This window comes from Elephas maximus, chromosome 5 (genome assembly GCF_024166365.1).
Source record: "Elephas maximus indicus isolate mEleMax1 chromosome 5, mEleMax1 primary haplotype, whole genome shotgun sequence".
Taxonomy (NCBI): domain Eukaryota; kingdom Metazoa; phylum Chordata; class Mammalia; order Proboscidea; family Elephantidae; genus Elephas; species Elephas maximus.
In genome coordinates, this window is record NC_064823.1 from 68,115,199 (window position 1) to 68,133,540 (window position 18,342).

Genomic DNA, 18,342 nt, shown 5'->3' on the forward strand with positions numbered 1-18,342 from the left:
TGAATCTGGAGGACATTATGCTGAGTGAAATAAGTCAATTGCAAAAGGACAAATATTGTATGAGACCACCACTGTAAAAACTCATGAAAAGGTTTACATACAAAAAGAAACAATCTTTGATGGTTACAAGGGAAGGGAGGGGTGAGGATGGAAAACACTTAATAGATAAACAGTAACTTTGGTGAAGGGTGTGACAGTACACAATACTGGGGAAGCCAGCACAGCGCTTTACAAGGCAGGGCCATAGTAGACATCCAAACTCCCTGAGGGACCAAATTGCTGGGCTGAGGGCTGTGGGGACCAGGGTCTCAGGGAACATCTAGCTCAATTGGCGTAACAGAGTTTATAAAGAAAATGTTCCACATCCTACTTTGGTGCATAGCATCTGGGGTCTTGGGAGCCTGTGAGCAGCTGTCTAGGATACTCCACTGGTCTCACCCCTTCGGGGAGCAAGGAAGAATGAAGAAAACTAAGGACACAAGGGACGGATTAGTCAAAAGACTGATGGACCACATCTGCCAAAGCCGTCACCAGACTGAACCCAGTACAACTAGATGGTGCCTGGCTACCACCACTGACTGACTGCTCTGACGGGGATCACAGTGGAGGGTCTTGGACAGAGCTGGAGAGAAATGTAGCACAAAATTCTAACTCAAAAAGAAAGACCAGGCTTGTTGGCCTGACAGAGACTGGAGAAACCCTGAGAGTGTGGCCCCGGGACACCCTTTCAGTTCAGTGATGAGGCTACTCCTGAGGCTTACCCTTCTCAGTTCAGTGATGAGGCTACTCCTGAGGCTTACCCTCTGGCCAAAGACTGAGCAGACCCATGGAACAAAACAAGACTGAAGGGGTGCACCAGTCCTGGGGCAGGGACTGGAAGGTAGGAGGGAGCAGGAAGACTGGTAATAGGGAATTCAGGGTTGAGAAGGGAAAGTGTTGACATGTCGTGGGGTTGTTAACCAATGTCATACAATGATGTGTGTACTGACTGTTTGATGGGAAACTGGTTTGTTCTGTAAACCTTCATCTAAAGTTCAACAATAAATAATTTAAAAAAAAAAAAAAAAGCCCTTGTAAATGTAAGGGTTCCATATGGAGATCAAGGATCAGGTACCGGGCACATACCTATCATATCTTAATTCCTCTGACGTTTTAGAAATTGCTCACTGAGAGTCTTAGTATAGCATAAAACTTATATAATGCTCTCTGATTTCTCTCCCAAGATTTATAAAAGTTTAAACCTAGCCAAATTATTTTTTTTTATTGTGGTGAGTATGTATAACAAAAAAATTGCTATTTCAACATTTTATACATATACAGTTCAGTGACATTAATTACATTCATCATGTCATATACCATCACCACTATTTGTTTCAAAATTTTCCCCTCACCCTTAACAGAATCTCAATGCCCTTTCACCGCCCGCAAAGCAATGACCCCCTCTTTCCTCGTTCTTCCTATGGTCTCTGTATATTTGCTGATAAATTATTTTTGAGTCCTAGTTACTTCTATAGTTCTTATTTGTAAAGTAAGGATTATAGCATCTCCTTCATAGGAGTAAAGCTTCAGTAGGATAACCTATGTAGAGTGCTTAATAATAAGCACTAAATAAATAATAATAATATTTATTAATGGTAAAGTGGCTACCATTTGTTGAGCACCTATGATGGGCTGATGCTACAAGTCAGTTGTGTTATGATTCCCATGGTAATATATATTTAGCACCAAACTAAGGCTGAAGCCTCAGTGAAATGTTTCGTTTCTAAAGACTGCCTCTGATTTCAGTTTGGGACCCACTCTGGAACCTGAGGAAGTGGTAAGCAAGCTGATGAATGGGATCCTGACTGAGCAGAAAACGGTTTTTGTTCCATCCTCTATATGCATTTTACTAGTAATGGAAAAGTAAGTGACAGTTATGTTTGTTAACATTAGAAATTAAGATTTATCTAAGACATGTTTTTATCCAGATTTAAAATCCAATAGTTGATAAAGCAGTTGATTAAATGGAATTAATAAAAACAATAGGTTTAAAGAATCCATAAATTTTTTATATCATATTTTATGCTAATTATTGAATCAAGATTGGTATAGCTTTTGGGGTAAATTGATTAAATCATTTCCACAAGTTTTTTTAAATTTAATTATTATTATTTTATTGTGGTAAAATTTATACACACCAAAACATTTAACAACAGAATAGCTTCCACATTTACAATTCATTTCCACAAGTTTTTAAGTTGTTTATTTTAAAAAGGAAGAGATTTATGTATTTCTGGATGTCTTTGTTTTATAATAAATGAATATGAAGATTTCTTTAATGCATTTTTATATAATGGAATCATAGGTCAGTGACATTGAAGGGAACCACAGTACATAACAGATAATCCTTGAACTTTTATCTTATGCAAAATCATATTGAAGCCTAGGAATTTCTAAATAGTCTTTTATCCTTTTAGTGACCCTTGAGCCTAGCTGCTTAAAGTGTGGTCCACAGATTAGCAGCATCAGCATTCCCTGGGACCTTGCTAACAAATTCAGAAGCTTGGGGCCCCACTTGAGATCTCCTGAATTAGAATCTGCATTTTCATGAGATCCCCAGATGACTTGTATGCATGTTAAAATTTGAGAAGCACTTCTTTAGAGCTGTAACTCTTAACTTTGGTGTACACTGGAATTTACCTGGGAGGTTTAACACAAAGACGTACTCTCCAAGATTCTGATTTGTGCAGCCTGGGCTTTGTGAGATGTAACAGCACTCTGGGTGATTCTAACACGCAGCCAAGATTGAAAACCACTGGCTTAAAGAATACGTTTTCATAATCCGAGGAGCCCTGGTGGTGTAGTGGTTAAACCTCTCAGCTGTTAACCAACAGGTTGGAGGTCTGAACCCACCATCCTGCTGTGCTGGAGAAAGATGTGGGAGTGTACTTCTGTAAAGATTACACCCTTGGCAACTCTATGGGGCAGTTCTGTTCTGTCCTGTAGGGTTGCTACAAGTTGGTTAACTCAACAGTCTGCTCCTTATTACTTACTGGGAAAGCTGTATGGTAATGAAGCTGATCAGGTAATTAGGAGAAATGAAAGGGAGCCTTAGGGCAGCTGGGAGAAAAGGCTTCTTGCTATCTGTTCCGAGAGTCAGATTTTCCCAACTTTATGGGGATAACAGGATCACTTGGGAAGTCTATTTTAAAAGTAGTTCCTGAATGTCTCCTTTAGAGATTTTAATATAGGGTATTTGAACTGGGACCCAGAAATAAGTATTTTAATAGGCAACCGCCCCTGGCAGTTGTCCAGAGATCATACTTGAAGAATTACTGCCCCAGAGACTGAAACAAATTCAAGAGATCAAATGCCTAAGTGACACATGTCAGGCTTTTTTAGTCTCTTCTGTGAGAAACTATGGTTGAACATGCCTTGAAAGTTTAGGTAATTTGACTCAAGTATCAAAGTGTTTAGCACTGTATTTGGCACTCAATGATTACAGCCCACTACAAGAAAGAGAGGGAGCCCTGGTAGTACAGTGGTTAAGCACTTGGCTGCTAACTTCAAAGGTCAGTGGTTCAAACCCACCAGCCGACAAAGGAGAAAGAAAGATTTACAGCCTAGAAACCCTGCTGGGTAGTTCTGCTTTGTCCTATAAGGTCACTGTGAGTCAGAATCGACTCAACAGCAATGAGTTTGGTGCTTTGTTTTGTTTTAATGAGGAAAGGAATTTTGCCTGTTTTCTATTACTGTATCCCTGCACTTTGAAGAGTGACTGGATGGCACCTATGAGTTTGTTGATTGAATATTTCCTAGACCTTTAACATAGAGATTCCAAGCTTGTGCTCTGGAATCAGATGAAACAGGAACATGGATGAGTTATTTAACCCCTTTGAAGTTCAGTAACATGGAAAACACAATAGGTTTATAGGGCTGTGAGGAATAAATAAAATAATGCATTTAATGTAGTCAGTTCACAGTAAGTACTCAATAAATGTTTTATACTAATATTTACTACCACTGTTATTATTATGAGCCCCTGGGTGGAGCAAATGCTTAAGCACTCAGCACGGAAAGATTGGGGGTTGAATCTACCCTGAGATGCCTCAGAAGAAAGGCCTAGCAATCTACTTCTGAAAGGTCACAGCCATTAAAAACCCTGTGTATGTGCAGCTCTGCTCTGGAACACATGGGTTCACCATGAGTTGGCAACTGGTGTATTAGTATTACTATAATTGCTACCATTGTTATCATTGCCCTGATTTTCCGCTGGCTGTGAGAGTTTGGTACGAAATTACCAAATCCTATTTTAATGCTATCTGGGCAGATCTCTGTTTATAGTGACACTGAAGTACATAGTCTCACAGAGCCATTGGAATGTAACAAGTTATTAAATACTCTTAAGTATAGGGACAAGAGAAAAAAGATTAGATCCCACAAAGTTCAGAGTGCCCTGTTCAGGGAATTTTATATTAACATTTTCCATGTATACGTGATGGATTTCGACTCAAAGGTTAAATAACTTGTTTAGCATTATGCTCAAAACCAAGTGTTTGTCTGCATTTTTATTTAGTAATTCTACTTTTCCAATCACTTTCAGTAACATTTTAATAATATTCTCAATTATAAAGTGTAAAATTAGTTCATATTCTCACTTCCTTTTCGATATCAGGTTTCTTTTTTTAGAAGCCTTTTTTTTTTAACAGATCAGCTATTCAGTTTTATGAACCTCCTCTCTAAGATTGTTTGAAAAATATAGGAATATTTTTTTTTCCTTTTTTTATTGTTGTAAAGAGTACATTTATTTTAAAAACTAAATATTTCAGGTCAATCCTACTCTAAAGAAGGATTCACCCTCCTTTTGAAAAGGAAATGGACTTAATGGGAAAAAATATAGCAGTAACTTAGAGTTAAAGTTCTTGATCTTTTAAGATGAACATGGACATGATATATGATAAATTAAATAGAAGTATTTTAAAAGGAAGTATTTAAAAAAATAAAAAAGATATTTTGCAAATGTACTTAATTTCCTAATTCTTTTTTTTTTTTTTTTTTTTAGGATCTTTCCTGAGCGTTTCTTGGCAATTTTAAAACGAAAGATAAATGTTAAGTTTGATGCAGATATTGGATATAAAGTTAAAAAACAATAAGTACCTGATTTTCTTGCAAACTGATAGGTACTAGGCTCTTAAGTTGATTTCATTTAATGTTAATCAGAATTTTAATACATGTTTGAACCTCTGCTTTTCCTAACTACCTTTTTTCCTTCAATGCCATCTCTTGTGGCTCTGGCAGTTGTCGTTTACCACCACCTGCTCTTTAGCTGAAAGCTGATTTCATATGACACAAGAGAGAAATACCTTAGGAGTTGACCTTATGGAAGATGGGAAAATATTTTTTTTTTTTTTGGCAGTCATTCCCAAGATTTTGTGGCTCCTGTGAAAACTTTGCATAATTTATACTACAATTGTTTAAGATATATTTTTATTTGTAATTACACTTAAATATAATTTTAGGTAATTAACATGTTTCCTTTTCTATTGTACCTAATCAGAAGCTTCAACCTCTCTAAATATAATGAAAGACTGTATCAGGAGGCATATCACAATGAATTTCAAGTAATGTAAGAAATAGCTATTGAACATCTTATCCTACACACTACCAGTCTGTTTCCTGAGAGATATCTCTCATTTTAATACCAAACATTTCAACACAAGGAAACCAGAGCTGGATACCCATTGCAAGTATAGAAACGTCATTGAAATTTGAGGTGGAGAGTAAGAAGAATTTGTACATAAATGGCAACAATAATAAATGGATCAAACTTAAACTTTTGGTGTTTCCGTCTTTTTATCTTGACCAGAGAATGATTAATTAACCTTCAAATTAAAGGAAAATGGATGACCTAATCAATGGGCTTTTTCCTCTTTCGTGTCTGGAAGTTTCTTGGTTTTGAGGCACAGTGAGATGGGACTGTAAGGTCAGACCTATAAATTAGAAACAAGTAGGTTTGTTAGGTTTCTATTAAGGAAAAATATTTTCAAGAGTATATCAGACATATACACACAAAGTGAAGACCTTTGATCCTTATATTAGGAAGTTCATAATCAGAAAACAAGGCAGAATCATCAATGACCCCTACAAATAAGCTACATTTAGGTTAACAAACTTCAGGGTGAAAGATTTTGATCCATATTCTAAGCAGAAACTACTATTTACTCACCATGTTTCAGGTCCAGTTCCTAAACATTTGACTTGTATTAGCTCATTTGTGAAGTAATCTTATCAGTGCCGCTGCAGATAAAGATAGTGTGATAATCTGCTTAAGGAAGGTTTCACTATAGATTCTATATTGTTGTTGGGTGCCATCGAGTTGATTCCAACTTATAGCGACCCCATGTGACAGAGTAGAACTGTTGCAGAGGGTTTCCTAGACTAATCTTTACGAAAGGAGATTGCTGGGCCCTTTCTCCCAAGGAGCTGCTTGCTGGTGGATTCCAACCACTGACCATTCAGTTAGCAGCCAAGTGCTTAATCAGTACACCACTAGGGCATCTTATAGATTCTATAACATAAGAAAATTCCTCAGAAGGCATCATTCCTATAGTAAGAATCTCCCTCTTTCCAAACAACTACCGTCCTCTAACACAGAATCAAAATACAATTGCTATCTGACTACATTTTGCACTTAGTTGATATAAATACATATCTGAGTCAAAAATGCCTGCTTTTTAAAATATCCCTGCTTTTGAATAAAGTTCTTAGATTTCTCTCCGTAAAGTAGCTACACTCTATTAGCACTCTAGGGTTATTCAGGACTGTACTCCACTGGAATCTCCACAGAGTTGATAGATTTACCTAAATACCTATCCTAATACCTGAGAATGACACTGGAAGGTGGAAAGTCTGTTACAGTCAGCTTCTAACACACTTTGAAATATTCAGTTGTTTATTCTTTTGGTTAAATTATACCTGGTCCAGCTTGTCAACCATCTGACAGTTAAGTAGGCTAGAAGAAAGCTTTTTAGTGAGACTTCACTAAGATAACTCAGACCTGAATTGTACTAATAACTTCCCCTTTTCACAAAAAACATGTCTCCTACTATGCTTGTCGGAAATTAACACTTGGGTGAACTTCGGCATTAATCATTATGATGAATAAACATTTTTGGATATTATGCTTACAGAATGGTAATTGGTTTCCCTTATTAATCATGTGCCAGGCACAGTTTGCCATTTAATTCCCCAGCAATCCTTTGGGTAAGAATTGTTAGAAGGATTTTAAATAGCTGTGAACTTAGCAGGAGTAGCAGAAGCCCAGAAAAAAAATCTTAGAGTCTGGAGTCCTACTCTCCGGGCAGGTGAATGACTATGGTAGGGGCTCTGAATTTTGTTTTTGTGTTTTTTTAAAACCTTGCTTTAATTCACCAAGTTCAGACTTTAAGTCTGGAACCTTTTCAGTGTTATTTGAATAAACTGAATCCTGACTCTGAACCCATTTCTCAACAGTTTAGTGGCAGTCAATCTCAGCCATCCTTAGGGCTGCTTCTGAGGGTCACACCATAATCAAAGAGGCTTACATTGTCTTGGGGTAAAAGGGAAAAGACTCCTGAATGCCAGCTATCATTGTACTCCATGGTCCTAAACTAGGGGATCCCTTGGTGACAGACAGCTCTTTCTTGTGGGATCCAGAAATCCTAACTGCTGTAAGGAACCCAACTTCGCTGGACACACCACAAAGCCTTCATCTGGGACGCTGGCTTCAACCTGGGCCCCTGCTATAGGACTGCAAGGCTTTACTGGTGTCTCCCCTATTCCCTTGAGAATCTCCCCATGCTTGCTTTCTTCCCCAACCCTACCTCCATGCCACCATTTCCACTTCTCTAAATTCTACCATTTTTATTGGAAATGAGGATTAGGAAGAATGGGAAATCTGGTTAAGGAAATGGGTTAAAATTGACCCTCAGTATATCTTCAACATGGGGCTAGTGAGTAATTGTCTAACAGGGTCTTCACCATGGGAAAAGAAGAACATTTATCACCCAGACTTGGTCATAGATTTACTCCCTCGGACAATCCTATATGGTAGAGATAATTATCCCCATTTTATAGATGAGCTAAATACAGCTCAGAGAACATGAATAAACTTACCCAAAATCTCCCAGCTAGTAAGACATGGAGCTCAGGATTTGGATGCAGGTTCATCTGACGTCACAATCATACAGACTCAGTGGAATTCTCAGAGTTGAATCATTGCCCTAAACACCCTCTATTTCCTTTTATCCAAACTTTCCATGCTATTCAATCAATGTTCCAAAACCCAATATTCTAAAATTCATCAGGAATTTTCACGGTAATTGAAGCTATTCAGCCTATGAATTATTTTGAGGAGGACTAAAATGTTACAATACAGATGCCTGGGGAAAGTTCACTTTTGACCTAGTGTAATATTGTTATAGTCTTAAGTTCCTTGAAATTAAAATGCTGAATCCTAAAAATATAAGTCAACCTTGGTATGGTCTTAGTGCACACTGAACACCAGAACCTTTTCTGAAGTAGACAGGAACTTTCATTTATGCTAAAGACGGGAAAGAAAGAAAAGACCAAAATGGATGTCAATAAGAGACTCTGAAACTTGCTCTTGAATGTCGATCATCTAAAACCAATGGAAGAAATGATGAAGTAAAAGAGCTGAACAGAAGATTTCAAAGAGGGACTCAAGAAGACAAAGTAAAGTGTTATAATGACATGTGCATAGACCTGGAGTTAGAAAACCAAAAGGGAACAACATGCTTTGCATTCCTAAAGCTGAAAGAACTGAAGAAAAAAAATTCAAGCCTTGAATTGCAATACTGAAGCATTCGATGGGCAAAATACTGAATGACACAGAAAGCACCAAAGAAGATGGAAGGAACACACAGAGCCATCGTACCAAAAATAATTGGTTGACATTCAATCATTTCAGGAGGTAGCATGTGATTAAGAACCGATGGTACTGAAGGAAGAAGTCCCAGCTGCACTGAAAACATTGGTGAAAAACAAGGCTCCAGGAATTGACAGAATACCAGTTGAGATGTTTCAGCAAACAAATGCAGCACTGGAAGTGCTCACTAGTCTATGCCAAGAAATTTGGAAGACAACTACCTGACCACTCTACTGGAAGAGATCCACATTTATGTCTATTGCAAAGAAAGGTGATCCAACTGAATGCATAAATTATCAAACAATATCATTAATATCATACAAAAGTAAAATTTTGCTGAAAATCATTCTAAGGCAGCTACAGCAGTATATCGACAGGGAACTGCAAGAAATTCAAGCTGGATTCAGAAGAGGGCAAGGAAGTAGGGATATCACTGCTGATGTCAGCTGGATCTTGGCTGAAAGCAAAAAGTACCATAAAGATGTTTACGTGTGTTTTATTGACTATGCTAAGGCATTCAATTATGTGGATAATAAGAAATTATGGATATTTCAAAGAATAGGAATTCCAGAACACTTAATCGTACTCAAGAGGAACCTGTACATAGATCAAGAGGCAATTGCTTGAGCAGAACAAAGGGATACTTGGTGGTTTAAAGTCAGGAATGGTGTGCGTCAGGGTTGTATCCTTTCACCATACTTAGTCTGTATACTGAGCAAATAATCCAAAAACCTGGACTATATGAAGAAGAACGGGGCATCAGGATTGGAGGAAGACTCATTAACAACCTGTGATATGCAGATGGCACAATCTTGCTTGCTGAAAGTGAAGAGGACTTGAAGCATTTACCGATAAAGATCAAAGACTACAGTCTTCAGTATGGATCACACTTTAACATAAAGAAAACAAAAATCCTCACAACTGGACCAACAAACAACATCATGACAAATGGAGAAAAGATTGAAGTTGTCAAAGATTTCATTTTACTTGGATGCACAATCAATGCCCAAGGAATCAGCAGTCAAGAAGTCAAACGAAACCCAATGACTGTGGCCCCCTTTTAACTCAGTATTGAAGTCACTCCTCAGGTTCACCCTTCAGCCAAAGATTAGACAGGCCCGTAAGATGAAATGAGACTAAATGGGTACACCAGCCCAGGGGCAAGAATGAAAAGGCAGGGGACAGGAAAGCTGATTATGGGGAACCCAAGGTCGAGAATAGGAGAGTATTGACACATCGTGGGGTTGGCAACCAATGTCACAAAACAGTATGTGTATTAATTGTTTAATGAGAAACTAATTTGCTCTCTAAACCTTCATGTAAAGCACAATAAAAAGGGAGAATTCTAAATTTGTAATATATTCTCAGGAAGAAACTGAAAGGATACACATGGTAATGTTGAGTAGTTGTCTCAATATGGAGAAATTACCAATAATTATATTTGCATTCATTATCATTATTTTCTGTCTGGGGTAAATGAATATAATTTAAACATATCATAAAAAAAATCAAACAATTTATTACATTGGGTATATGTGCTGCAAAAGACCTTCTTAAAGTATTAAAAAGCTAAGATGTCACTTTAAGGACTGAGGTACTCCTGACACAAACCATGGTGTTTTCAATTGCCTCATATGCATGTGCAAGCTGGACAATGAATAAGGAAGACCAAAGAAGAATCAATGCCTTTGAATTATGGTGTCAGGCAAGAATACTGAATGTACCATGGACTGCCAAAAGAACAAACAAATCTGTCTTAGAAGTACAACCAGAGTGCTCCTTAGAAGCAAGTATGGCAAGACTTCCTCTCACATACTTTGAACATGTTGTCAGGAGGGACCACTCAATGGAGAAGGATACCATGCTTGGTAAAGTAGAGGGTCAGTGAAAAAGAGGAATACCCTCAATGAGATGGATTGACACAGTGGCTACAACAATGGGCTCAACCACAGTGATAATAGTGCAGGACTGGGCACTGTTTCATTCTGTTATGCACAGGGTCGCTATGAGTCGGAACCGACTCAATGGCACCTAACAACAACAACATTTGATGCTATAGCCAATCTGACTGCCACAATTTTCTTGCCTGTCCAAGCCTAGAACAAGGAGATGTGCCTTATACTTACATAGTCTTCCCTATAACTATAGGTGCCTTAGTACTGCAAAAAAGGAGTCCTGGGTGATGCAAACAGTTAACACACTGGGCTGGTAACCAAAACATGAGGTTCGAGTCCACCCAGACTCATCTCCAAAGAAAGATCTGGTGACCAACTTTCAAAAAATCAGCCATTAAAAACGCTACTGAACATAGTTCTACTCTGACACACATGGGTCACTATGAGTCAGAATCACCTTGTCAGCAACTGGTTTGGATTGGGGGCATTAGTAGTTCAGTGGTAGAATTCTCTTCTTCCATGCAGGACACCCAGGTTTGATTCCTGGACAATGTACCTCACACAGCCAGCACTTGTCTGTCAGTGTTGGTTTGCTTGGCTGTGATGTTGACCAGGTTTCAGTAGAGCTTCCAGACTAAGATAGACTCAGAAGAAAGGCCTGGAAATCTACTTCCAAAAAATAGTCAATGAAAACCCTATGGATCACAATAGCCTGATCCACAACAGATGGCACAGGACCAACCAGCTTTTCATTCCATTGTACGTGGAGTCACCAAGAGTTAGGGGTAACTCAACAGCAGCTAACAATAGTACTGCAGAAAGAGCACTGGGCAATTAAATGCATGCTAGCTGTTTTGTAAACTCATTTTCCTCATCTATAAAAGGTCTAAATTAGGCTACATAATTTCCTGCATAACACCCGATTTCAGTTAAATAATTAACTGCCGTCATTTAAATAAATGCCTTAAAATCAGCACATGCTAAACTTTTCTACTCCATCTGAGTTCCCCAATAAAGAATGGTACTTCCAACAAGTGCCGAAGCCCAGAATCTGGAGTCATATCTGTCTCCTTCCTTTCCCTCACCTTCATCCCCCACCTCACCAAAATCCTTACTCCTCACCACATACATTCAGTATTAATCATCATCCCCACATTTATATTTCCAGCCTGGCCTCGTTTCTGAACTCCAGGCACATATCCGAATGCCTTCTTGGTATCTCTGTTTGTATGATTCACAGGCATTTCAAGCTCAGTATTGCCCAAACTGAGCTGCTCATGTTCTCTCAAACCTACTCCCAAACCCCATTTTTCTAATTGCTCAAGTTAAAAAAAAAATTTGTGTTATCCTTGATCTCTTTCTCTCTCACTCCTCACATCCATTTAAAAATACTTCTTTTCATTCTACCTTGAAAATATATCCAAAATTCAACCTCTTATCACCCCCACCCAGAGGCACCTCAGAAGATAGACCTGGTGGCAATCTGCTCTGAAAGGTCACAACCTTGAAAACCCTATGGAGCAGTTATACTCTGCACACACGGGGTCACCATGACTCAGAATCAACAAGACAACTAGCAAGAACAACTAACCAAAACAGTCGCCCACCCAGTGGCACCTTAGAGGAAAGGCCTGGCAATCTGCTTCTGTAAAGATTACAGCCAAGAGAACTCTATGGAGCAGTTCTACTCTGTAGCACATGGGGTCACCGTGAGTTGGAATCGACTCTACCGCAACAGGTTTGGCTTTGGTTTGTTGTTGCTGTTTTTGTTAGCTGCCATTGAGTTGGTTCCGAGTCACAGTGGCCCTGTGTACAACAAAAGGAAACACTGCCCAGTCCTGTGCCATCCCCACAATCATTGTTATGCTTGAGCCCATTGTTGCAGCCACTGTATCTATCTTGTTGAGAGTCTTCCTCTTTTTCACTGACCCTCTACTTTATCAAGCATGATGTCCTTCTCCATTGACTGGACTCTCCTGATAACACGTCCAAAGTACATGAGATGAAGTCTTGCCATCTTTGCTTCTACAGATCATTCTGGCTGTACTTCTTTCAGGATAGGTTTGTTCAGTCTTCTGGCAGTCCAATATTTAATATTCAAACCTGGTATATTCAATAGTCTTCATCCACAGCAAAAAGACAAATAACCCATAAAAAATGGGCAAAAGATATGAATACACACTTCACTAAAGAAGACATTCAGGTAGCCAACGGATATATGAGGAAATGTTCACGATCATTAGCCATTAGGGAAAGGCAGATCAAAACTACAATGAGATTTCATCTCACTCCAACAAGGCTGGCATTAATCCAAAAAACACAAAATAATAAATGTTGGAGAGGCTGTGGAGAGATTGGAACACTTCTACACTGCTGGTGGGAATGTCAAATGGTACAACCACTTTGGAAATTGATTTGGCACTTCCTTAAAAAGCTAGAAATAGAACTACCATACCATCCAGCAATCACATTCCTTGGAATATATCCTAGAGAAATAAGAGCCTTTACAAGAGCAGATATATGCACACCCATCTTTATTGCAGCACTGTTTGCAACAGCGAAAAGATGGAAGCAACCAAGGTGCTCAACAAAGGATGAATGGATAAATAAATTATGTTTTATTCACACAATGGAATACTATGCATCGATAAAGAACAGTGAGGAATCTCTGAAACATTTCATAACATGGAGGAACCTGGAAGGTATTATGCTGAGTGAAATTAGCCAGTTGCAAAAGGACAAATATTGTATAAGACCACTTATAAGAACTTGAGAAATAGTTTAAACTGAGAAGAAAACATTCTTTTGTGGTTACGAGAGGGGGGAGGGAGGAAGGGTAGGAGAGGGGTATTCACTAATTAGATAGTAGATAAGAACTACTTTAGGTGAAGGGAAAGACAGCACACAATACAGGGGAGGTCAGCACAATTGGACTAAACCAAAAGCAAAGAAGTTTCCTGAATAAACTGAATGCTTCAAAGGCCAGTATAGCAGGGGCAGGGGTCGGGGGACCATGGTTTCAGGGGACATCTAAGTCAATTGGCATAATAAAATCTATTAACAAAACATTCTGCATCTCACTTTGAAGAGTGGCATCTGGTGCCTTAAACGCTAGCAAGCAGCCATCTAAGATGCATCAATTGGTCTCAACCCACCTGGATCAAAGGAGAATGAAGAACATCAAGGACACAAGGTGATTATGAGCCCAGCAGACAGAAAGGGCCACATGAACCAGAGCAGAGACTACATCAGCCTGAGACCAGAAGAACTAGATGGTGCTCGGCTACAACTGATGACGGCCCTGACAAGGAACACAACAGAGAACCCCTGAGGGAGCAGGAGAGCAGTGGGATGCAGACCCCAAATTCTCATAAGACTAGACTTAATGGTCTGACTGAGACTGGAAGGACTCTGGTGGTCATGGGCCCCAGACCTTCTGTTGGCCCAGGACAGGAACCATTCCCAAAGCCAACTCTTCAGACAGGGATTGGACTGGACAATGGGTTGGAGAGGGATGCTGGTGAGGAGTGAGCTTCTTGGATCAGGTGGACACTTGAGACTATGTTGGCATCTCCTGCCTGGAGGGGAGATGAGAGAGTGGAGGGGGTTAGAAGCTGGCGAAAAGGACACGAAAAGAGAGAGTGGAGGGAGAGAGCGGGCTGTCTCATTAGGGGGAGAGTAATTGGGAGTATGTAGCAAGGTGTATATGGGTTTTTGGGTGACAGACTGACTTGATTTGTAAATTTTCACAAAGTACAATAAAAATTATTTTAAAAAAATGATATGGTACCTTATTTTTTTTAAAAAAAAAGGCCGGATGCAACTGGACCAATAGAAACAAGAGGAACCTCTCAGACTATGGCCCAGAGATACTCTTTAAACTTTGAACTGAAACCTCTCCCAGAGGTCACCTTTCAGCTAAATAACATATTGTGCTCTTTTAACTAAAAAAAAAGTAATCTATATGAGACCAAATGGTCAACATTTACCCTAAAGCAAAGATGAGAAAGGGGGTGGGAAGGGAAGCTAGATTAATGGAAACAGAGCAACCAGAATGGATATAATGAGAATGTTGACACATGTGGAAAATGTAACCAATGTCACTGAACAATAATGTATATATAAAAAAGAAATTGTTAAATGGGAACATACTTCACTGTGTAAACTTTCACCGAAAATACAACACTTAAAAAAAAAAAAAAGTATATGGTACAAGTAGTCTTTGTTTATAAATACAGTTAGGGTTCAAATTTTCAACCTTGAAAAATCAATTATATTATTTCAAAAGTAATATGGCATAGTCTAAGTCAGGGTTTCTCAACATCAGCACTATTGACATTATTGGCTGGATAATTCTTTCTTTCAAAGCACAGAGCCATCCTGTGCCCTATAAGTTGTTTACCAGCTTCCCTGGCCTCTGCCCCTAAATACCAGTAGCATGCCCTTAGTTGTGACAACCAAAAATGTCTCCAGACTTTGCTAAATTTCCAATGGGGAAGCAAAAGTGCCTCCAGTTGCAAAAGAGAAAGAAGGTAACCAAAGACTCAAAGTTAAGAAACTAGCCTACAGGACTAATAGCCTACATGAACCATGGCCTCATTTATCCTGAGACGAAAAGAATAAGAAGAACCACTGACAACTGTTCTGACCAGAGACACAATCGATGGTCCTTAACAGAATGGGAGAAAAATGTAGATCGAACCTCAAATTTCTAAAAGGCCACACTTACTAAACCAGTAGAGGCTAGAGGATCCCTTGAGACTATTTGTCTTAGTTATCTAATGCTGCTGTAACAGAAATACCATGAGTGGGTGGCTCTAACAAAGAGAAATTTATTCTCTCACAGTCTAGGAGGCTAGAAGTCCAAATTCAGAGTGCCAGCTCTAAGGGAAGGCTTTCTCTCTCTGTTAGTTCTGGAGGAACGTCCTTGTCATCAATCTTCCCTTGGTCTAGGAGCTTCTCAGCAGAGGAACTCTGGGTCCAAAGGACGTGCTCTGCTTCTGGCACTGTTTTCTTGTTGGTATGTGGTCCCCTGTCTCTCTGCTTGCTTCTTTAATATCTCAAAAGAGATTGACTTAAGACACAACCAGCTTTTCGTGTCGAGAGCACTTCAGCAAATATAGTGAATGTTCCTAAAACCCACCAGACTTTCTGTAAGAAGTGTGACAAGCACCAACCCCACAAAGTGACACAGTACAAGAAGGGCAAGGATTCTCTATATGCCCAGCGAAAGCAGCGTTATGACAGGAAGTAGAGTGTATATGGTGGGCAGACTAAGCTGATTTTCCAGAATAAGTCTAAAACTACTAAGAAGATTGTGTTGAGGCTTAAATGTGTTGAGCCCAACTGCAGATCTAAGAGAACTCTGGCTATTAAGAGATGCAAGCATTTTGAACTGGGAGGAGATAAGAAAAGGCCAAGTGATCCAGTTCTAAGCTTCATTTGTTTTATTATCAAAACAATAAAATCTTGAAGCTATGTTCACTTAAAAAAAAAAAAAAAGACACAACCTAATCTTGTAAATTGAGTCCTGACTTGTTAACATAACTGCCACTAATCCCACCTCATTAACATCATGTTGTTGTTGGGTGCCATCTACTTGATTCTGACTCATAGCGACCCTATATAACAGAGTAGAACTGCCCCATAGGGTTTCCAAGGAGCAGCTGGTGGATTTGAACTGACGACCATGTGGTTAGCAGCTTGAGGTCTTAACCACTACACCACCAGGGCTCCCATTAACATCACAGATGTAGGATTTACAACACATGCTAAAACCACATCAGATCAGAAAATTGTGGACAATCACGCAATACGGCAAATCACGGCTGTCTTAGTCATCTAATGCTGCTATAACTGAAATACCGCAAGTGAATGGCTTTAACAAAGAGAATTTTATTCTCTCACAGTCCAGTAGGCTGGAAATCTGAATTCAGGGCACTGGCTCCAGGAGATGGCTTTCCTTCTCTGTGAGCTCTGGAGGAATGTTATTCTCATCGATCTTCTGTTGGTCTAGGACCTTCTCCATACAGGAACCCCAGGTCCAAAGGACGTGCTCTGCTCCTGGCCCTGCTTTCTTGGTGGTTTGAGGTCCTCAATTCTCTGTTTGCTTCCATTTCCTTTTATCTCTTGTAAGATAAAAGGTGGTGCAGGCCACACCGGAGGGAAACTCCCTTTACATTGGATCAGCAATGCAACCTGGGTGACAGTGTCACATCCCACCCTAATCCTCTTTAACATAATCTAACCTTGTCTCATTAACCACAGACAGGGATTAGGATTTATAACACATAGGAAAATTATGTCTATCACAAAATGGAGGACAACTACACAATACTGGGAACCACGGCCTAACCAAGTTGACACATATATATGGGGGACACAATTCAATCCATGACAATGCGCATCAACAGAAGAATAGATAAACAAATTATGGTACATACACACAATGGAATACTACACAACGATAAAGAACAATGATGAATCCTCAAAACATCTCACAATATGAATGAATCTGGAAGGCATTATGTTGGGTGAAAGTAGGCAGTCACAAAAGAACAAATATTATGTGAGACCTCTATTATAAGAACTCAAGAAAAGGTTGAAACACAGAAGAAAACATTCTTTGATGGTTACTAGGGTGGGGAGAGAGAGGGGAATTCACTAACTAGATAGTAGACAAGAATTATCTAACGTGAAGGGAAGGACAACACACAATACAGGGCAAGTCAACACAACTGGACTAAAGCAAAAACTAAGAAGTTTCCTGAATACAACCAAACACTTTGAGGGACAGAGTAGCCAAAATGAGACACCATCTCACCCCAGCATTACTGGCACAAATCAAAAAAACAGGAAATAACAAATGTTGTAGAGGTTCCAGGGAGATTGGAACTCTTATGCATTGCTACTGGGAATGCAAAATGATAAAAACCATTTTGGAAAATGATATGGCACTTCCTTAGAGAGCTAAAAATAGAAATAAAATATGATCCAGCAATCTCACTCCTAGGAATACATCCTAGAGAAATAAGAGTCGACACACAAATAGACATATGTACACCCATGCTCAGTGCAGCATTGTTCACAATAGCAAAAAGGTGGCAACGACCTAGATGCCCATCAACAGATGAATGGATAAACAAACTATGGTACATTCACACAATGGAGTATTATACAATGATAAAGAATGATGATGAGTCTGTGAAACATCTCATAACATGGGTGAATCTGGAGGGTATTATGCTGAAAGAAATAAGTCAGTCACAAAAAGGCAAATAATTGAGACCACTATTGTAAAAACCCATGAAAAGGTTTACACACATAAAGAAATGATCTTCGATGGTTACAAGGGAGAGAAGGGATACGGATGGAAAAACACTAAATAGACAATAGATAAGTGGTAACTTTGGTGAAGGGCAAGACAGTACACAATACTGGGGAAGTCAGCACAACTTGTACAAGGCAAGGTCATGGAAGCTCCCTAGACACATCCAAACTCCCTGAGAGACCAAATTGCTGGGCTAAGGGCTGTGGGGACCA

The 18,342-nt window shown here is 39.2% G+C and overlaps 1 protein-coding gene across 1 annotated transcript in view; it reads left to right on the forward strand.

The window, feature by feature from the left end:
- Positions 1 to 5,812, forward strand: part of HSD17B11 (hydroxysteroid 17-beta dehydrogenase 11) — a 51,448-nt gene extending 45,636 nt beyond the window's left edge. The window contains exons 6-7 of the mRNA XM_049885766.1: positions 1,786 to 1,902; positions 5,042 to 5,812. Coding sequence (XP_049741723.1) covers positions 1,786 to 1,902; positions 5,042 to 5,132 — 208 coding nt within the window. The 3' untranslated portion in view covers positions 5,133 to 5,812. The remainder of the gene's footprint in view (positions 1 to 1,785; positions 1,903 to 5,041) is intronic.
- The last annotated feature ends 12,530 nt before the right edge of the window (positions 5,813 to 18,342 follow it).